The 22,721-nt window shown below is 33.2% G+C and overlaps 2 protein-coding genes and 1 long non-coding RNA gene across 7 annotated transcripts in view; 1 reads left to right on the top strand and 2 right to left on the bottom strand.

The window, feature by feature from the left end:
* LOC141459330 (probable 3-hydroxyisobutyrate dehydrogenase, mitochondrial) overlaps positions 1–1,870 on the bottom strand; it is a 15,184-nt gene extending 13,314 nt beyond the window's left edge. The window contains exon 1 of the mRNA XM_074138291.1: positions 1,622–1,870. Coding sequence (XP_073994392.1) covers positions 1,622–1,682 — 61 coding nt within the window. The 5' untranslated portion in view covers positions 1,683–1,870. The remainder of the gene's footprint in view (positions 1–1,621) is intronic.
* LOC141459331 (uncharacterized) overlaps positions 1–17,340 on the top strand; it is a 21,608-nt gene extending 4,268 nt beyond the window's left edge. Inside the window, exons 2-4 of the long non-coding RNA XR_012461443.1 lie at positions 13,224–13,600; positions 15,695–15,799; positions 15,907–17,340. This is a non-coding gene — a long non-coding RNA (uncharacterized lncRNA). The remainder of the gene's footprint in view (positions 1–13,223; positions 13,601–15,694; positions 15,800–15,906) is intronic.
* Positions 5,877–22,721, bottom strand: Frmd5 (FERM domain containing). Of its 5 annotated transcripts, XM_074138285.1 has the most exons (13): positions 22,630–22,721; positions 22,342–22,518; positions 20,842–20,946; positions 20,619–20,661; positions 18,658–18,834; positions 17,650–17,861; positions 17,385–17,537; positions 14,460–14,474; positions 14,253–14,341; positions 13,220–13,428; positions 12,012–12,113; positions 10,290–10,561; positions 5,877–9,078 (listed from the first exon to the last, which is right to left on the bottom strand). In XM_074138285.1, exons 2-13 carry the CDS (start codon positions 22,435–22,437, stop codon positions 8,869–8,871), a joined length of 1,683 nt encoding a protein of 560 aa, XP_073994386.1. In that variant the 5' UTR covers positions 22,438–22,518; positions 22,630–22,721; the 3' UTR covers positions 5,877–8,868. The 5 variants fall into 5 exon arrangements, with proteins under 5 accessions (XP_073994386.1, XP_073994385.1, XP_073994388.1 ...); XM_074138284.1 differs by having other exon boundaries at positions 22,342–22,674; XM_074138287.1 differs by having other exon boundaries at positions 10,290–10,534; positions 22,342–22,674.

The following is a 22,721-nucleotide window of genomic DNA, read 5'->3' as shown; positions in this document are numbered from 1 at the left end:
TGGGCGCGGGGAACGATCGGCCGGGGTGTCGGTGTTGTTCAAGTTTGACCGGGACGCCGGGACAGGGATCTCAAACCGGGACTATCCCGATCAAACCGGATACAATGAATCTCACTAAACTATAAACTGCAACATTGGGCATCTGCATAGTTCCAGAAGCTACCGAAGCATTTCCCATCAAGCAAGCCCATCGGGTTTATTTAGACAATCCGAATAAACAAGAATAGAAAAGTTACATATGTTCAACAAGCTGTAGTGTGCCTAATGATATTAAGAAAAAGCGGTGCTGTGTTAATGCTGGTACATAGCGTACTCGATAGTTGTGATTGTGTGATTACAGCTAATAATTACTATTACACATGTTAGAACATGCACACTCCGTTTTCGCTGAAAAATATAAATCTTTGTTTAACTGAACAAGATACTCCTTCAACAAGACAATGTCTAATAGAAAGCAATTTTCTCAGAAAATTTCAATTTCAATGGTATTCCAACGGAACCTATAATGGTACCGCCAACATAAAGTTAAGTTTTTTTCAATTTTTCTAAATTCAATTTAGGTGGATCACAAAAGCACATATTTTGTCTGGTATTTTGTTAAAATGTTTTTCAGTGAAAAATGGGTCAGCACTAATTTGGTCAGTGTGAGAGCTGAGTATATGGTTTTATACTACACCAATTGGTGCAAAGAAAACAAGCGAAGATTTTCACTCTCTCTTAGTCCTGGAAAAAGAAAGAATTTCCTTACACGTTTTCAGGCCCTTTGAGTAGGCTAACGTGATTTTATTAGTGTGCATTGCCTAACATAAAAGTAGTTAACCATAACAGGAACAATTACCAGTGCCAATTCAATTTCAAAAAATTTGAAACCACGAAGTACTGAAATATTCTTATTAATATTTCATAACAGGTTTGTATCGTAAATATGGTGGATGTGGGTCTAATGTCCCCTTCTCTCGCAGATAAAAGAATTTCCCCGAGGAAATGATTTTGTTTGATAGATCTACATGTAAGAAAGGTGTGCATAAGCTAATCGTAAGAGCATTTTCGAAAAAATGGCAACAACTGATAAATCTATAAAATGTAGTGGCAATGCCGGTTGCCTGAACTTGACAAAAACCATGGTTACTCTAATCACCAAACTATCCAATTAAAAATTATCTACGAATTTTAGTTTTTGTTCTAGTTTAGATACCACACAAACACCGCTCAGAAAAAATTTATTTCACAGGGGAAAGGTGCCGTTTCAAGGTAACGTATATATTCGTTTAAAATGCAAAACGAAAATTAATACGAATGCCATAATTCCCTTCTCTTTTTTTTAGGAGTGAAAAAATTAAAAACTTCCAATGTCACTGGTGAAAGTGAGAAAAATATTATAATGCGCAAAATTTTAATTTATTTACGACTAATTTGTACTTGTAAAATACCAGACGCTCACGCTCCTTTAACTACATGACTGCCAAAGCCTCATTCCTCATTACGACAAAGCAATGTTTTACACCCCAATTACTTTCTGAAGAAAGCAATAAGACCATTTATATCTATATTTACAGAATAATGGTAAATCTAAAGTTAACTGATGTTTAAACAAATTTTTTAAATTAAAGAATATGCTTACCTTCTGTAGAGAAAAATCTAGCATGGCAATTATTCAATCTAATAGTCCGTAGCATGAACATGATTCTACACGATGTTACAGAAAAAGTAAGATTAAAATAATAATAATATGGATTAGGTCTCTTATGGGCTGTGGTACGACAGAGGTTATCTAGCGAATTACAGTGACTTTAGGAAGTAAGGAAGGTAACTCTAACTACAGGTACACAATTCTGCAGTTTATATCATACGATTAACTTACGTAACAGCTCCCATTAACGACGCATTTTAAAAAAAAAAGTTAAATAATTCTTACCTATTTATTACTTACTTATGTAATAAATAACAATAAAATTTACGTAAACATATTTTACTATATAATATTCATTTAAACATTATTCTACACAACTATCTGTACATTTGTGTAACATATGTATAACTGGTAATCATTCTAAAACACGTCACTTGTTCAATAAAAATAGCTTAAAAAATTAAAATTAAAAATAATTACTAATTCCATCATGTCTCTGTATGTAAACAAAAAATTAGGTAACTAGGTAACAAATATCGAATCAACAAAACATATTCGATATAATCGAATTACAAGGTATCGAACAAATAATTTTTGTAGTGGGGATTTATAACACTCAATTATAATCTGCCATACCGTTTTTTTTTTTTTTTTGCAATGAACTCAATGCAAATCAAATAAAACTACTCAAGTAGGCTGACCTTGAATTGGGAAGCGAGCTGTGTCTGGTAGCGTCTATTTCTTGACGTAACTAATTCAACAATTGAAGAATTGGAGGGGGCGCGTTTGATTCAATTTATTATGAGTTAGTGTTGTGGATGAGGAACACACAATAAAAATACACCATTTATTTAATTTGTATATTACAATTTCTGCACTTAGTAATTTTATAGAAAATATAATTTAAGCGATTTGGCTATGATGCGTGGTTAACTTTCGAAGCTTGAAGAGAATTAATAAAAAGCATGAAATTTAAGTTCATCTAAGCACACATTTAAACAAACAAAAAAAAAGATAAAAAAATGCCATCTGAGTACATCAAGCCTTCAGCCGTCTTCTCGAACAGGTAGATCCACCACACAATCGAAATTCTTCAACCCATTTCTGTGCTGTCCTCTACTTCCCTTTAGTTACCACGGGTACCAATTTATAATTTTCTTAGTCCATTTATTATCTCGCGTTTTGGCTATATGAACTTGGCTGTTCCAATTTATTAGCAAGATTATTTGCTCAATTTTTGTAGGTTGTTTTAGAAGAAGCATGTTTAAATAAAAAAAGGTTTCGATTATGTTTTCGCAATATCTAAAAAAAAATGGCACTCCTTTACTTCTTAAATATACAGTAAGTACATATACGTAGAGTCTAAAAATCTTTGAAGAGATTTACAATTCAGTGAAAAGCCATTTCTTTCAAACAGACAATTTTAGTAACTTATTTTTAATGGTCGTTATTTTCCATTTGGTAAAATTACATTAGAACTCCCGAAATACTTTCTCCAAGGAATGTCTTCAAAATTTATTCTCCTAGGAAAATGATTTGAATAAAAGTTTTAGATCCTAAAAATAGAAAAAAAAGTAAGAGACATCTATCGGGAAAATGTGAAAGTGGAGAAGCTACATTTCCAGTGAGAAATTTTACTCACCAAGTTACGGTTGGCCACACGGTGCTACATATTTAACTTAAATAATTTTGAATTTCCAGTGATTTTTAATTTTTGAGCTACGTTATTCATAAACGTAGTTATATAAGAATGGAGAGGATGTTGTTTGAGCTATGAACTTATTAGAGCACATAGGTTCCAAATTTCAAATAACAGGCTGAGGAACTGCCCATTGATCGGGGCAATGGCGGTTTTGATGATGTTCCTTTCAGAATAAGTCATCCGGCGAACTGACTGATACCCAAGTTACTCTGGATTCATTGAAAATAGAGATAAAAGTATTTCTACTTTTAATAAATGCTAGAAAAAGGTTGTCTCGACTCGCTGAGTTGTTGGATTGGACGGTTCATTTCTTCTGAGTGAGAGCTCATTAGGGTCTTGCTGGGAATGAAATGGCCTATCAACTGGCGAAAAAAGCTGTAAACGTGCTAACTAAATCAGCTAAGATCAAATAACAGTCATATATAAATTCGCACTTCCAATCCAGAAGTATAGCTGAATACTATAATGCTCCCAATACTTCAAAAGAGATACGCAGACCCTCAATGCTAGTAACTCGACAGTCTTGATCAATCATTTACACTTCCATTTCTCGATAAGTTAAGCGTAAACATGGTAAAGAATATGTTAAGAGAGCCGGTGGTTTGCAACTTGAGAAAACTTGAGATCTTCTCCTGAGGTAAATTATCAACATTTTTCTAGCTATTGACTTCGATTGCCTACTTCAATTTTAAAATAAAACGATATTAAAATTTATTGTCCATATCTTTATTTTTCAGTTTTATGATTAATGGATCATTATTTAATTTTATTAATCCTTTTTGTGTAATTCGTTTTTTACTTTTTCTTAAACATTTTAAATAATTTAAAATAATTGCCACTCTTTATTTTCTTTTAATTTTCATATTTTAAATCGCCTTCTTTGAAAAATATTTCAACCAAAAATATATAATGCTTTTAATGTAATATTCCAATATCTCTGTAATTCCATGTGTGAAATATGATGCGCACTGTAAATGTACTCGAATCAAGAAGCAATTGAGGGGCACAACACCCACGCATACACTGTCTCACTTCTAATAACCATTTTTCGGGCCCTGCATTCTGAAAACGTGTATTTTGGAGTAAACTTAGTATCAAAAACTTACACGATCATATTCTTTACCCCTTTTCAATAACAAGTAAAAGTAAAATAAATCTGATAGCTAGGTTAAAGCAATTTGAAACCACAGCACTCAATATTTTAGCCATTTTAGCGTAACAACTGTGCTTCAAACAAGAAAAGAAAAAAAAAGAAGATTATTATCTTTTTACTCCAGACTCACTAGGAAAGCACATCTATATAAAATAACACTAAAGGAAAAACAGGCTCTTTGTGGTATTACTAAAACCTGTAGGAAGACATGGGGTTTACGCCCCAAGATGACTCACTGACTCTACACACGTACAGTCATCACCTACGGTGCGGTAGTGTGGTAGAGGAAGATTGATTAACAGACGGCCAGCAAGGCTCTGCCAGGGGGCAGATTACGTTGATTACGGGGGTCTTTAGCAGTGCCCCTACTGGTTGGGAATCACCAAGGGTGCAGTTCGTGTGGCCCCGAGACTGGATCTGGAGAGAACATGAAAAGAACTTAGTGAGTGTCCTGGCGTCGAACACAGCAAGACTATGATGCCTTGGTTGTGTAAACAAAGAGCCAAAGTGACTCTGTGCTTGGGTAGAAATCAGATTACTCTGATCACAGGTCTATTCACAGGGTATATGGGCAGTCATCACTTGAGCGAGCGCAACTGACGGATAGACATGCGAAAAAGTACGAGATGTTCTCAATCCTAAGAAACTGGTCAGATTGGAGTGGTTGCTTTCCGCCTATTAACTTGCCACACCTGCTGTCAAACCCACCAGTGCTGAATCGGAACCTCCAGCTCAAATGTCTGTGTCAGGAAGGTAGCATGGTCAAAAGACCACAACTATTCTTGCAAAGTGCTGGCTGTAACTAGAACCAAGCAGTATCGCCACGCACTATAACTAGATGGTACCAATGTCTTGACTTCTGTTCCTCATACTTTCGCTCTCCCTAATGTGTAAAATAAAAATTAACCTTTAAATGTAAAACCTAAAAAAAAAAATTGTTCAATCACTTTTATATATTTATGTGAGTATACACATATAAAAAAAAAGTTCGTGTTTTAACATCTAAAAGCAAACAAAAATCTCGTAGCTCGCTTGATAGATTTACACTAACTTTTCAGAAATTTTTGCAGCCCTAAATTCCATAAAACTATCAATATATGTGAAATCCAAAATGTTTTCATAAAAAAATGGAGATAACATAAAATGATTAAGAATGCTATTTAAAGTAAACAAATAAATAACGATTCTCTAAAGATTCACTTAAATTTCAGCGAAGTCGTGTTCGCGGTTGAAAGAGATTGAACTTGGTGACAAATAGCTAATGCCAAAAAAAGTTTTGAGCTATCTGTCATTTTTCGTTATTGAGAGATTATGTTCACAATAAGCACACAGATACTCATACTACTCGTAGACAAAAAAAAAGGAATATTTTTAATTAAAAAATATACACATAAAGTAATCATTGATATTTTAATTAAAATGTAACGAAATAAATCTATTACTTGTATTTAGCAGTGGTCGTCTATAAAAATTATTACAAAAAAGTTTGATAATCTTTATATAATTCAAAAATAAATACAATATGAAAAATAGAAACTTAACGAGCTAATTCTTTTTATGAAGGGCTAAAGAGTGTTTTAGTGAAAACTGGAAATGAATAATTCAATTATTGCATTCCGTACAATGGATTGTAGACATCTTTGATTTTAACAATCACAAAAAAAAATATTTTCTTTTAATTTTGACAAGTTTCGAATTTCCTCCATCTACATAGTTTGCTTCATCCAACATGTAAATGTATTATTATTTGTCCCTCCCTGCGGACTAAAGTCCGTCTGGGAATTCAAACCTACCCCAATAAAAACAATACAAAAGTATAAACCCTAAGGGGAAACCGTCTAAACTCTTCCACCATCAAGTAGTTTAGACAAATGGTCCTAAACCTAACCTCCTCATAGTCATGGCCCAAAAATTCGACGTAAGGTAAATGATGTTTCCTCTTTTAACTCGAACATTAAAAATGGGATCTAGTATGAGCTCACTACAAAAAGTTCGGCTCCTTTAACCACATGACTTGGTAAGAGTTGTCTGTGAAAAGCACAGAAACATCTTATTAAAACGCATGTGGAAATGAAAAAAATGAAAATGAATACGATAACGGTGAGAAAACTATTAAATTATTTATAATAATGAAATGTTGTTCGAAGAGAGAAATAAATAAATATATCCAGAAAAACAATGTTGTAAGAAAAAAACAAGAAAAACGGTTTTTAATTAATTACTTGTATTTGGAGAGTTACGATACCTTTCGATATCCAAGTTCTAATGAACCTATATTGCTACCCGAGTGTAACAGTTGCTACAGAGTGTGTGCATTTTTTTGGTTTAAAGTATATGTATTGACCACGGAAGCCCAAGACTGGCACGCTATAAAATTGATTTAGATTCCGAGTTGGTGGTCTCTTGGATTCTTCAATGAGTCTAACGAAATTTTGCTGCCTTTATACACGCCTAGGGTATTCGGTTCTTCAGTCAAGATCTTAGCTAAGCTTTGTGTGGCGCTTAGTAACAAATGCTTCTGCTTGGATATTTGAGCAGTTTTGAGCTAGTTTGTATGGTTTCGAATCCTGTATTTCACTCAGTTTAAGCATGTCAATGCCCTTCTAATAACACCTCGCAACTTTTGCTCCTGCTTGTAGAAGTGCAATTTCAATATGCAAACACGTATTTTTTGAATGGCACTAACTTTTTGTACGAAGAATAATAGAATAAACTCTTTCTCTTCTTTAGGGAGAGCAAAAACCAAAACCAAAAAACAGTATACGTTTATGTAAGTGAATGCGTGTGCGATGGTGAGCTGGAGTTCGCCTTGGATTCGCTAAATCCTAATAGTAGCACACTATTATTTTATCAAGCATTTTGAAGATCCTACGTATATTTTTCAACATAATCTATTCTTCACCAAAGCACTGTGATTAGTAGTATGCCCAATTTACATATGATATATGTCATAATGTTTTAGAAACGTGTAAATAACAACTGCCAGACTTCTATCTCGAAGAAAATTCCGTTTCCAAGGAGAATATTTCAAGATGTAAAAGCACGAGAATCCATTCGGACCAACATAAGGCGAATAGAGAGAACTTCTGTTTTTTCGGTGAGAAATTTCGGGAGAATTCGAGCTCTGTGTGGGAGAGAGTTGTTCTGTTCGAGGATGTAGTTTTCCACCAGCTTAGATATATTTTCGCAATTGCAGACAACTGCTGTATTGCAAGGATGGCTGTGTAACATTCACTGGTAACTTACCAGTGGTAAGAGATTATGTTCTAGAGAGAGGTTAGGAGAAAATAACGCCATTCTGGTACTGTAAAAGTGAATAAATAATTTTCTTTGTAGATGCCCACTTAGGATATTTTGGGTGTTGGAAAGTCTAAAAATGTCTATTGCTTTAAGTGTTATTTAGTCTCGAAATCGGAAAAAGTAATCCATACCTCTGTTTTCTCCCAGAAACCCAGTTGAGGTAAAACTTATATGATTACGCTCAGTTATTCTCATTACAACTACAAAATTTTCACTATAAAACACTTCCTCAAAGGAACTTAACATTTTTCTCACATCTGATGGGTTTGTTGTATGCCAAGGCCGGCATCCTAAACCCTACTATCACAGTTGCATGCAATCCTCTTTTGCAGCACAGAAATAATGTATGCATTACATGTGAACTACAACTATAATTCGAAATAGGTCAAGATTAAAAAATAAGATTTTAAATCTCGGTATAATAGCTAAAGTGTTGTGGATCCAACTACCTATTCGAAAGAATGTAAAATCTTTATTGCTTTTTTTATGCAGAAATTTTTACTATATTGTTACTTAGAATTCGTTGACAACAAAGGAATAGTATTAAAACTAAATAATAATTAACTATTTAAAAAACACATAGAAATAAATTTTAAGATGAAATTCAGAAATTTGTTCAAGTGTAAGTTGTAAATAGTTTAGTAGATAACAAGCAATTTTTAATTCTTGATATAAATTGTTATGTTTTCTTTTTAGTTTATAAAATTCAAATTGAGCACGGTATTGCACACATAAATTTTATTGTTATGCATAGTTTTACATTACATCCTAAATAGAAGCTTCAAACAAAAAAACTTCACACATTCATTTCCTCCATTACTTTCAAACACCCAGGTGTTAAGAGGGATCATTTTTAAACATCACCTCATTACCATCTTGCATTAACATCTTTTACAAGTTCAACTTATCAGCCTGCAAATCCGTGCGCTGAGAATTGATTAGGATGTTTTGAGCGATACAAAGAAATAAAAGCAACAAAGAACCGTCAACAGTAAATAAAAGAAAAAAGTAGATAGTGGTGAAATGCGAAATTTTCAACCACATCATATAGCGCACATTGTTTTTTAATTTTTGCAATTATAGTCATGATGAAACGTGTAGTTTTAGAAATTGTTTGATATGATCGTAATAATGTAAGCGTAAGCTAACCATTTCTGGCATTTCGCGAATAGCAGAAAATGCCTCACTTTCTGTTTCTAATAATATGATCATTACAATTACAACAACTACAGCTGCTGCAAAAAAAGACGGCCAGAACACTCGCATAAACTTGAATTTAGAAGACGTCACCACCTGAAAGCAAAAACAAAACTTTTACCAACATATGACAATTTATTATATTTGTTCAAGCACCAAGGTAAAAAACACCTAGAAATCCATCAAACTGATAAAAATCACCTTAGGAAAAAATAAGCACTGAATTGACTCACCTTAAAACAGAAATGATGAACACCAATCACTTGGCATAAATATTTGATTTTATGGGAAACGTCCAAGCATACCAATCTTAAACTTAAGGATAAGTTTAACTTAGCAGCTCCCTGAAAACCTCCTATGAGTGCTTTTCGTGTGAATGAGCAAATAAAAATGTGCATAAATTTAGCAGATCTGATAAGAGGAGCTTGAAAAAAAAGAACGCGGTGACGAAGGATGTGCATGTTGTGTAAGATCAAAACAATACAGATTACCATATAATAAAAAAGCTTCTTTTGAAGTCAGAAAAAAATAATAAAGACAAAAGAGCAAGGGTTAAACCGCTTCACTCAAATTAACGCTAAATATGAGGAGAATCATGAATGAATCCCTTAAGGACTGAGCAGTATATGCACTCAAAATACCAAGTTGAAAGTAAATACAAGTAAAAGGTGAAAACTAAGAGGAAAAAAGTCAGTAAAATCACACTTACGTTCGAGGGTTTTGATCAAAACCCAGTTTTGGAAGCGATGATAGAAGAACATAAACGTACCAACTTAGCTTTTTGCGAATTTGTGCATATTTTGTTTACAACCCAAAAACATACGGTTGTATGTAAATGGTGGGTTCACCATTTACTAAAAATATTTTCTTTCACATTTATAACATTGAAAACCTCAGGAAAATATCAATTCTGTAGAAAAAGTTTTTGTATTTGTTCGGGTTAAATTAGCATTTAAACTGCGTTAAACATAGCAGTCTCTAAAAACTCACTGGACAAGCTTCCTAAATGAACTTTTGTTTAAGCGAATAATGAACATTTGGAGATAAATGTTTGTCATTTTAGTTAAATTAACAATAAAAAAATCGGTGAAGACGAATATTCGGTTAAACTTTTTTTTTTAAAAAAAAAAAATCCTAGTATCAGACCCTATAATGATTTCTAATCGGAATAAGATGAAGCAGTTAGTAAGTTTTCGTTTTTTTACTACTTTATTATATTCGTAAAAACAGTTTTCAATTTTTTCTTTGCAGTTGGTTAAACGCCTGTTATACTCTTCCCATGAGTTTATTACTATTTTTATACTTACATTCTTCGGAAGTGTAGGTGGTATGGATGTAGACGTCACAGTAGTTCTAGTCGCATGATGAGATGGTGAAGGAGGCGGCGCTTGGCTGACATTAATGGATGACAGTGGCACAGGCGGAGGCAACGGCGGAGCATTAACAAACGGTGTTCCATGATGAGTGGACAAAGCCGACCCTCTAACACGGCTAACCCGGCTTAACTGAGATTCAGAATAGGAATGTCCTAGTGTTTCTTGTACATAATATTCTGGAAAATTACACCGTACATCGCTACCTGTAAGGCATGTTTATAAATTTAGTTCAATAAATAATAATAGGTTGGAGCTGGCTCTTAGATTTTCTCTTCCAAGCAGCTTCTAACAGCTCACTGAACAGTGATGGTCTGTTGTCTGTAACAAAAGGACACTGTCTGGAGGCTGATGGTACACTGAAAAATATCTCCGAGCGCCAATAACCTCAGATGTTGACGCGCCATCAATTATATAAAAATAATAATATTAATAGGGTGGCGAAACCGTTTTCCTAACAAAAGAAGTTCCATCGATCCATCTTTAGAAACAATCCACTACAACCATGATACTTCAAACATCTTTAGGTTCTTTACAGTATTTCTATTCAAGTAATCTTAAATATCAGTATATCAGACTCAAAAATCAGTACATTAAACTAAAAAATGTTTTGACAACCAAGATGACTGCATTTTACTATATATTTATTAATAACTTTACGTTACATTGGAGAAAGTGCACTGAGTGAAACAGAAAGTGAAAATATTCTTGATCAGCATATCTCAGCACTGGATTTACTATTTTTGCTATTTAAGGAGCATCAAAATCTGTCATTCATTGGCACTTGAAGGCTTGCAATACCAATCAGGGGAGGTTGTTTTATGGACAACATTGTCCCTTACCACAAAGAGAAGGGCAAGGAACTGGATTCGAAACCGGAATCTCCATGAGGGAGTCCAGTGCAACAGATTGCGGATGGACCAATAGTCCAAAAAAGAAGGTAATTCAATAAGTGTGCGCATGTGGACTAGGTAGGAAATCCCATCACGAATTAAATCATTCAGTTCTAACGCATTTTTTTTTCATTGGTAGTAATAAGATAGATTGTGCTGAAAAAATAGTCATGCATTATCCACCTTGATCAATCGTAAAAAAAAAAATAATAATAATAAAAAATAACGCTTAGACACAAATTTACTTTTAAGAATTGAAAAACAAAGATTGTTGCCAATAAAATGTGCCTACACTATCTGTAGTCAACGTTTATGTCAGCTGTTCAATTACGCTTACACGCTTACTTTGCAAAAGAAAATGAAATAAATTCACCGGAATTAAAATTGGAGAGCAGGAATTATTAGATTTCGAAATCAAGCAACGGCATCAGCGAGGGATCCAAGAACTGGGAAATATATGGCTTAACACAATCACAACATTTTGAACATTAATAAAAAATGCAATAAAAAAAGGTGTTAAATTAAAGTGTTATTGATAAAATTTTCCATTTTGAAAGTGCAAGAAAATGACATATTAGCATTGAGGAAGGCTGCGGCTGCACTGGCAGGCCAAGAGTCCTGCTTTCAAGTCCAGGCAGTGCTATCCTTACAATTCCCGGAGGCCCTCAACAGTCTGATAATGGATAGTAATTGTAACGACAGAATAATGTCGAAAGCAGGGCAGATCAACGAAAATTCCAAATATTAATTACAGAATACTTACTGTGTACATTAGAAGACTTTTCTTTACTTTCACCTTCTATGTAAAGTAAATCAATATCAGTAACGAGAGGCGAGTCATTCAGTTGCTGTTGCATACATAAATCTGAAAATTAAATATTAATCTCAATTGCTAATTGTAGATCATTTAAGTTATTTAAACTACTCTAATAAGAGTAGTTTAAATAACATATAATAGTATAGAGGGTAAACCTTTCTGAATTAGAGTGTATAAAACCCCGAAAATACAGGTTTTAATATCTTCGAAAAAATCTGGTGTAAAACAATCAACACTTTTTCTTACCGCACTCGTTATATTAATGATAAATTTCTTAAAGCGCTTAGTTCCTAGTTAAGCAGTCAACCACGCTCTTGCAATTACACTTGCAAGTTCTGGAGATTTAGTGACGTTGATGGCAAAAACACTTGCAATCAACGTCACTGACTCTCCAGAACTCATTTAAATGGTTTTTTTTCCCCTAGGAAAATTGCAAATAAATGTGACATTATGTTTGCAAGGAAAGGTGCCAGATAGCCGAGCGGTTAAAAGCAAGACCAGAAAAGCTAATATGTATTTGTGGCACTGGGTTCAATTTGCGGTATAGGCAGGCCTTAGATTTTACATTAAAAATCTCTGTTCTTGAAAAACCATAAACTACTTTGTGTTTTACGAACAGGAATTATAGTATCTACTTAAGAGAATCTGTACTTAAACTAGTTAACCATTAACGCAAAATATACATACTGAAAGCTGCACATGATTAATGTAAGGAATTTTAAAGCAAATTTTCTTGGACATAATGGTTTTTATGGAAAAGTAGAAATATGGTTCAACGGGAATGTGAATAGATTACATGGAAAGGATCTGTTTGATTTCTGTGGTTTGAAAAAATAAATAATGATCACGGTAGGAGAGGGAAAGATTTTAAAGATGAATATTAGAGAAAAGTGTTGTCTTCTAAATAATGGTTTGTGAGGAAAAGCTGTGGTAAAACGGGGAAATATGGTGGTATAAAAGAGAAAGTGGGGTCGCTAAAACATCATTTTCGTATTCAGTAAACTTCTAAACATGTATTTCTGATAAAAACTTAATTTCGAAAATTGGGCCCGATCGCAATACTTCCTCTTACCAACAGTCAGAGAAAGTAAAATTGCATTAAATTTCAAAACATAAAAAGACAAATAAAATTACTAATGAAATATTCGCTATACCCAGATCACTGTTGATCGGCGTGACTGGAGTGTCAGGAACACTACTTGCTTTCACTCGAAGACTGTTGGATCTGGAGATAGGTTGATGGCTATCACGGCTTTCTTCCAGTACTTCTTTCTCCACTCTTCCTGAATATCGAAATTTTCCACCAAATGAGAAAATACTTCCACCGGTAATAACAGATGGAATAGAGGAACTCGAAGGTAGCCTGTAACAGGAACATACTGGTTTAATTTTTTCATTTGAATGTCTGAAAAAAAATATATAATTTTAAAATTATCAACATTTTTATAAACTTATTTTAGAAAAAAATGTTTAGCATACAAGTCCAGAAATGGTGGAAGTTATATGGTGTCGAGTGAAAAATCCCTTTGCATAAGGTAAGATCAATGATAATTATTTGCGGATTTGAGTATAGAGCGATTAAAAATAAAAGACCTTTAAACTCTAAAGAAAATCAAACGTCTTTCTCTTATTATTTTAATCTCAATATTTTACAAATATCCACGAAATTGGAAAGGTAAACCTCCAAATTCTAAGTGCTGAAGAAGGACTGCTCTGACTCCTGTGTACTAGAAGAAACAACTCTAGTCGTTTTAATTCTAAATGCTTATACGACAATCACTTCAATTTGAAATATTTTTTCGATAAAAAAAGAAAAGAAAAAAAAGAATTGCAAGGAAGGTTGTAGGAAGCACAGATAGAGTTGTACTTAATTGGTAGTGAGTAGTGCCGCATTCAGTTAAATTGACTGGCACTATTCTCTAATGCTAGGCTCAAATCTATGTTGTGTGGTAACATAAACATTCATAAACATTTGAATTTTAGAAGAAATTTTTTCAACTATATTTTTTATTATTAAGTGTGTTCCAAACTATTTTTTTTAAATCAGTGCAAAAATTTATTAACACATGCACATTTTATGTACTATCTTACATAAATACAGGGCGCATCGCTCTTCTGTAAAGATCGAATCATGAGAAAATTACAACATATACAATGTTGAAAGAAAGGGCATTATGTTTCACTTACGTAAAAAACAACATTTGTTCGATTGCACATCTCCAAACATGCCTGCAGGCACTTACAGTCGGACACTTGAACCCAACAGTATGCTTTTTCTGAAACAATTTAATTGAAAATAATTTTATAATTTCACTATCGTGTAATTTTCTTTTTCTTCTCCTTTAATAGTAATAATAATAATAGTAATAATAATAATAATAATAATGCACATACCTTGGATCTTGCATCCTTGCAGCGTCATAAATAATCACTAACATTAGGTTAATCAGTCTAAAATTATTAATAATCTAAAAATTAGTATAAATTTTTACATAAATGTAATTAAAACAGTTAGTTTAAATCTGTTTATTTATTGATTAGATAAATTGAATTGAATATTGGGTAAATCTTTACAATAGCCCACGGAGGTGTGGCCTAATATCGAAGTGATTCTGATTCGCTGTTAACATATAACCCGCCAAATTCAAATGTAAATATAAAAATATTTCTTTATTTTATATTTACATTTAAATCTGGCGGGTTATATGGTAACGCGAATCAGAATCACTTCGAATTATTAATTCAAGATTGAAAATTTTATTTATTTAACACCCCCCTTTTTGTGGGGGCTTTGCCCCCACGCCCCCTGATCTATTTTTTTATTTTTATGGGGGCTTTGCCCCCACACCCCCCTCACTACCCAACTAATCCACACACAACTCTAATTTGTAATTCAGACACATGAAAAACAAAACAAAAGAAGCCTACCTTATTCAATGCAATCCCTATCCTTCTGTTAGTACACTTTATTTACTCCCTTAAATAATGCTCTCATTTGATCGCCCATGGAAGAATGACTCCTTTTCATACTTAACACACTTCGGACCTACATATCTATTACTAATGAAACCAACACTCATTCAAAATTTTGAAACTTTCATCTCTCCATCTTCACTCAGACATTCATGCTTTAAATAAAAGAAAAACTGTAGATTTTAAACGTTCATGATTTATGAACTTTAAAAAAAAACGCACCTAAAGTTACACACTGGACACCGGCGGGAACTGATAATACGTTGGAAAGGAAGCAGTTACTAAGTGTGAGTGTACTGCGCATGCTCACTAAAAATAAATAGGCAAGAAATTCAAAAAAATTATATACAGCACATTAGCGGGAAGTTGAGAAATTTAAAAAGAATATATTGAACATTGGCGGGAAGTAGTTTAAAAAGTCAACGGTAAGTGTGCTGTACTGCGCATGCGCTTAAAATAAATAGGCCACACCTCCGTGGGCTATTGTAAAGATCAACCGAATATTGTAACGTACAGCAAGAAAACAATTGTTTTCAGTTTTAAATAGGGAGGTGAATCCTTCTAAATTTACATAAATAAAACACTTCTCTTACTTCAATTATAACAAAACTTAAGTGACAAGGTTTCTTTCTCAATGAACTTTACTATACTTTCAGATACACTTAACTAATAAAGATATCCACAGCACAATAGTTAATACGATGTTTAGGTTCCCGAATCTGGTGGACAATTACAGTTCTACCAACTTTAACACCAGAAAGGTATGGTTTCAATAGTAGAATAATAATAGCCTTAAATAATTTTGTTTTATTCATCTTTTAAATAAAATGGTTGCATATTAAACGAGCAGTAGAATTCAATGTTAAAGGTAAACAGTATATGAGGAATGTGGCCAATGCCAAGGTACTACATGACTGATCAAGGATTGTTATGTTCCTGTTAATGAAAATAAAATGCCGTTACTCGAGACACTTTATGAAGGACAAAAAGTATTGCAGAAAATTATACTATGGTAAATTGAAGGAAACGGAGCGAGCCTATTTTATGAGTGAAAAACTTGCGACAGTGAAATCACTAAATCATTCTTTAGGAAGCCTGCACGCAACATTCTTTTGCAATAATACGATAGTAGCCAACACTCGATGGAGCAGGTTGGTTACCTTAAACCAGAGGTCGCCAAGTGGTCTACATAGACCCCCAGAGGTCTATTTAACAAAAGTAGGGGTCCATCTGAGCCAGGGGTCGATTGGGAGGTCGAAGGAAAAACTATTTTGAACCCAATATAGCGAACCTTGCAAAGAAACACCAGACACAACATCTCATTAATTAAGGAGCAATACTGTAGTTAGATTAGATTATATTAGATTAAATTAGGGTGGCCTCAAGGCCTACGCCACCGCGACCCCTATGGATCTATTGTGGCTGTAGTTGCTTTACTTATTCATAATTACTTATTATTTAATAAATATTAAGGTATTTAAAATTCAACATTAAAATAGTTTTCATGAAACTATTTTTACACAATGTAAAATTACTTTAATAAATGTTTAAAATCATAAACACATAAATAAATGTACAAACACAGTACCTAATAGATAGTTTTATTTTAATTAACTGAGAATTACTTTTATGGGGGTCGATGGAGATTTCGAAAAATTATATAGGGGTTCATGATCAAAAATGTTTGGCGACCCCTGCCTTAAACTTCTAGAGGGAAGATCCAAACCATTGGCAGCCAGGAGATACCAAATTTTATCATGAAGATTACCTAAAATTTCTAAGAAATTTTTGCTAAGCAAAATTATATTTTAAACTTTATATTTCTAAGGCTTTAAAAGGTTGGAAAGAAGGTTTCAAAAAAAGATTAGATGTGTGGAACTAAATGTTTATAAGAAATGTGCTATTCGCAAAGTTAGGTTAGCAAAAACCACAACAATTTCTCGAAAATTAGATAGTCTTCAGGTTGGTGAGCTGAAGAAGATTCAGTTTACAAAATCTGGTATTGTAGAAAGAATGGATAAAACATTTACAGAAGCAGAAAGAGGCATATTTGGTTAAATTTCAATGGTTGGTATTAAAATTGTCAACCATCCCATACATAGCACGATTTTGTGTGATGCAGAACCAGTTTGTTACTAAAAAAACAAAATACAGTTTAATGCGAATTTATAACTACTATACAGAGTTTAATTTTAATTATGCCCTTCCAAACTCACTAATTCCCCTCAACACAATTATATGTTGGCCTTCTATTTAACTTACATTCTTTCACATTAGCGTAACACTGAATTTATTTCTTAATTACATTAAGTAAATATAAAAACTAATAAAATTCATTAAGCGTACCTCGCGATAAATAAGATGTATTATAAACATTTTCCCCTCAAATTTAAGTTTATGCACTTCATTCCATTTGAAATGGTGAAGTTTACATATACCTTGGAATGTAAGTATACCTTGATAATTGATTCCCAGATATAAGTGATTACCTTTATGGTCCTAAAAACAAATATATAAAGATATATAACTGGATAACCAACTTAAAATATCATTAATATGTGAAATCCGAGAATTCATCATAATTATTATAATAAGATTTTATTAAACTTACTTTGACTGGATGAGGATCTACCCCATAAGTATCTAGAGCCATTGCTTTGCGTAAGAAACCATTCTCGGCCGCAACAGGATCTAATCCTTTCATTTCCATCTGATGAACTTCCATGATCTTTTCTTCTATTTGTTGGGTTTGTTTTAAGAGCAACTTGATTGTGGCAATATAATTATCTCCATGCTCATTTTCATCATAGTCGCCAAATTCAGCTGTAAAATAATGATTCTTTCCAAAATCAAAAATCATGTGTGAAATTCTTATATGACTTTCTCTTAATAAAACTGACTGTAATATTCCAAGTAATATGTTTCAAATAGAAGTGGTAGGCATATTTTGTTTAGTATTTAAACAATTAAAAAACAAAAAAAGAGTTAATTTCAAGGTCAAATAATTTCAGTAGAAGGAATAAATCCGAACGACACAAAATATGCTGTGCAGCTGATTTTTAGAGGTTTCTTGCCCATAAGACCGTTATAAAGTATAAATACCTATTATGATCGGGGCCGGATTTTCCTATAGGCTAACTAGGCTTCCGCCTAGAGCCTCAAGACCAAGATATTATACATTAACATTTAATATATTGATATATATCATAGTAGTGATGTATTTCATTATCTCTCATGTAATTTACAAACTTATAAATGGGAGGTGAAAGGGCCTCATAAGTGGAATAGCTTTGGGCCTCTTTTCATCTAAATCCGGCCCTGATTATGATGGTAACAAAACCATTACGGTATCGATAGTTAAAGTAAGTATGCTATTGGTGCAGTAATTACGCATGATTTCACCACTCTAGATACAGCTACTCAGATTAAAAAAGAATGATGAATAGTACTTAATGTTTAATTAACTGATTTTAGAAAAAGTTCGTGCTACCATTCCATGTGGACATATTCTGGTAAATCTTATGATTTAAAATGTAGAGAATGTGTCATATCTACAGCTTATTTTAAAATTTAGTAAATACACCAAGTTTGAAGAGATTAGTTACTTTAATCAACTTACTTTGAATAATATAAGCGGCCAGATGAGTCGATTCACTTGGCGAACAGTATAGTCTTCCATGAACTAAATCTCTCTTTAATTGAAGAAAAATATGGTATCTTGTGACTTGGTCTTTTAGTTTGAACGGATCTGGTGGATAAAACTTTACTCGAAAATTGAATAAAATAGGATCCATATCTGAAACATTTTAAAACATGAATATAAAACATTAAACAAACGAACAAAAAAACTGTCTTTTACTGAAAGAAATTGCTTTAAGACATTGTGTAAATTTGTAAAGGCTCGGCTGACGCCCAGAGGCTCTCATTGTTTCAAGAAATCGGAGTCATAAAAAAAGTATATACATAGAAAACTGAATAATCGCAATAATGAAATCACATTTCTATTTGACGGATTTCTTTTAAAATTTTAGTAAACACATACTAAAACATACATACACATACTAAAAACTAAAATTTCGCTAAAAACTTTCATATTCAGAGGATCTCAAAACATGTACCCCCAATGGAAACTAATTTTGAAAATGTGAAACTTCCCCTTAGCAGGAGTAGGAAAGGAGTCTTAGAACGTTGGTTAAAAGTTCTAGATACTATTCTTTTGAAATTTGTAAGTTAAGCCAGCTTGGCAGACGGACTGCGGTCCATGTCATATAAACAGAATGTTGTTTTTTATTATTCTGTAGATACATATCTAGAATATAATTTTTTTTTTTTCTTTGGCGCATCGACTTCTTGGTCATTAGAATTTTCTTATTATTACTATTCTTTTTAATATCATTATTTTGGGGATAAAGTAGATAGCTTGTTATCTGGAGGACATATGAAATGGCAAAGAAAGTAAAAGAAGTAAAAAGCCGGGGTACAGATCCAAGAGACGAAATGCAAATGGAAGTCTCATAAGTACAGACCTACAGATTAACTAAGGATAAATCTATTCTCCTAAAGGGAAGGAAAATGTAATATGAATTAGTACTAAATGGCGAAATAAGTTGCATAAGATTATATAAACTACTCAAAAGTTACTAAAGAATTTATAAATAACATCGAAAATAATTTACTGCGCAATGTTTTGATGTTTATCTCGTTATTTTGGAATTCAATATTTGTTTATATAAAGGAATTAATGCACTTCTTAGTCGTCAAAAGGTTAATTCATTTTGATAAACGACAAAAACAAACATTGCTAATTTTGCCCTTTAAAATGATTCAGTATTCTAATGCATTTGAATGTGAATAGACATTTTTTTTTTCTCAATTTAGTTTTCATCATGCAAAGAAGACCTCTATGTGATAAAAGGACAAATTTAATTGTCCAGTTTCATTTCCAGGGCCTTTCTCAGCTTGAAATTGCAATTGCTTTGAACGTTGCACCAAGTGTTGTTTGCGATTTGGAACTGCACACCTGTGGTGGGAATTTGGAAGAACCACTCGAAAGAGAAGGCCGCCTAGTGAGGAGAAATACCCGCAGAAACCCTTTTTTGACCGCCCAAAAGTTACAAAATCGTCTTTTTAAATCCTCTGGGATTCAAGTATCTGATCAAACGATTAGAAATCAAAAGATTGAGAGAGGTTGGTTTACATTCGTATCGCCTTCTCAGAAGGCCTACTTTGGACATTCGGCACAGAAGAGCAAGATTGGAGTGGGTAAATACTAGGCTGAGGGAGAACCAAAATTGGGAATTAGGATTGTTTAGTGACGAGTCAAGATTCTGTTTATCGAGTGTTAGCACACGTTTGCGAGTATGGAGAAGGCTAAAGCAAAACTTTTATTTAAACAAAATATAACTCTTTCTGTCTTTTTTTTATATTTTTATTGCGATTCCTTAGCAACTTTTGAGTAGTTTCTACGAACGAACTGTGCGGTTATAAAAGATATAGAACATCATAAGCGTCAATGAATAATTGATGAAGAGTTAATTACTGGTACTCAAAATTACAAAAACAAAACTAAGCATAATTTACCTTTGATTTGTTTTATCACAGTTTTAGAGAGATCAAGCCAGTGCTGAAAATATTGAGCAAGAAATTTTATTTAAGTCACTTTAAAAACATTCCTAGTAACTTTAGTTAATAAATAAAAATGACTGTCCTATCACTAAGAATTAAACCAGTTAATCTAAGACAATACTATAAGAAGTACATATTTATTCACAACACTGTATATAGTAAAGATTTTTAATCACACCCTTTGTTTGGCTGCATCAACATATCTTAGTCCAAAATAATCCTTTTCACTAAGATTAAGCTGCTGACAAACATGATCCAGCAAATTTTTTCCTTTGTCAGTGTTCTGAAAAAAAGATACAATCTACTTGAAGATGTTTCAATGATGTTAATAAATTATATCAAATATCAAAAGAGAGGTGGTAAAATGAAATCAAAGTGAACACAATACTGAAATTAGTGTAAAAAAGTTGGAACAGAAAACAACTTTGTCAAAATAGGGCACTTTTCTAATGTTCTCTGTCCAAATAGCATATTTAAGACGTACTGGATAAGAATTAGAAAGTTCAGCTTCGGCTCCCCTAAACTCCATGTACCTCGCGAAAAAGTTTGGATATCTTGTAGCAGATCTAAAGCGTTCTCGAGTCGTCTGTAGGATTTTGAAAGGTCATTGAACCTCGTTTATACTCACTCATTTTTTCTGCTTCCTCCACCTGACCTGATCTGAACCTCCACTTTTTTTCCACGGCTCCCTATAAAGTTGCAAATCTCTTATTTGGACTGAATTTAATAAATCGCTTGGTTAGTTTACCAACTCAAAAGATATTAGCCTACTTACAACTCCGCTTGGATCTGGAGAGAACATGAAAAGTACTGGGTGATGCTTCCTGGGGTCAAACACAGCAAGAGGGTTTTGCCCTTGTTGTGCAAACAAAGAACCAAAGTGACTCTAGGTTTGGGCAGGAATCAGAGCACTCTGATTACAGGCCTATTCACAGGGCACGGAAGGTTCAGGAAGCACCTGCACAAGGTAGGGCTTATTAGCTGGAAACCGATGGGCAGATTGTGCCAGGAAGAGAAAGAAACGGCCTCTCACCTGTTATTCGATTGCTTTGCAATCGAGAGACTGCGCTACGAAATCTTTGATACCTTGAGACCAGAGGAGAGTATAGCGCAGAAGGAACTGGTAGGGAAAGCCCTCAACCTTCTTAGAAGGGGAGGTTTCACCTACTAGACTTAAGGGAAGGCACAATAAGCCTCTTGGTGACTGCGGTGCCGTGGGGCAAGGGTCCCGTCCCGTCGTGAAATCTAATCTACAACTCCGCTTGGACAGACTACACGCACATAAGATAACTCATTGTAACGTTTAACAAATGCTATTGGATAACACAGAGCTTGCTCACCCTCCAGAATGATAATTAACAATAAAACAGTATCTCTTCATTAAAAGAAACTGTTAATAAAGAGATAATATTATAATAACTTTTGTATTAATGTAAACTAAAGAATTCACGGTCTCATTTCTCTCTAACTTCCTTAAAACAAAAATAGAATTACAAGTTTTTCGAAGTAATGAAAAAAAACATAAGTGATGTGAATAAAAATAAAATAGAAAATTAATAGACAGTCATTAAACCGATGTATCTGTAGTAAGATATTTCTATCTATCGCCTACGAGTATGTAATGCTTAATGAACTTAAAAATTGATCGAATAAATCCCATACTTAACTATTTACTTACATGTATTTCGCACTCTAAAACGTCTGTATCTTCTAAAAGTCGTACGGTGCATTTATAACCTACGTTGATGTCACTTTTGCTACCAAACTTAAACATTTTATACTCTCATTAAAGTCAAAATCACTAAAAGCCGATGTAGAATCATAAATGCTTTTGGAATACATTAACTAGAAGTTTCTGGAAAAAAAGGTTAAGTAATTTCTTCTAAATATGTTTAGAGACTTAAACTGACTAAAGTTTAATTGTAGCATATAAAGAAATGTTATTAATTAAATATTTTAAATTTACATTATTTATAAAAGTAACCAGAAAACAACAAAACCTTCCTCTTAATGTAATGTCCACACAGTTTGAACGTCAGTTTTACCGCAACATTCTTC

Source organism: Rhodnius prolixus, unplaced genomic scaffold (genome assembly GCF_049639745.1).
Source record: "Rhodnius prolixus isolate KJV_2025 unplaced genomic scaffold, Rpr scaffold_11, whole genome shotgun sequence".
In the NCBI taxonomy this organism is placed as follows: domain Eukaryota; kingdom Metazoa; phylum Arthropoda; class Insecta; order Hemiptera; family Reduviidae; genus Rhodnius; species Rhodnius prolixus.
The sequence above is the reverse complement of the archived record's forward strand: the minus strand, read 5'-3'. Positions and strand labels throughout refer to the sequence as shown.

Coding starts and splice junctions, on each gene's coding strand:
- Frmd5 (XM_074138285.1), bottom strand. CDS start 22,437: ATGTTTAAGTTTGGTAGCAAAAGTGACATCAACGTAGGTTATAAATGC. Junction 17,538..17,649: donor TAGATCCTCATCCAGTCAAA/GTAAGTTTAATA, acceptor ATTTGTTTTTAG/GACCATAAAGGTAATCACTT. Junction 13,429..14,252: donor GAACAAATGTTGTTTTTTAC/GTAAGTGAAACA, acceptor TTCCTGTTACAG/GCTACCTTCGAGTTCCTCTA.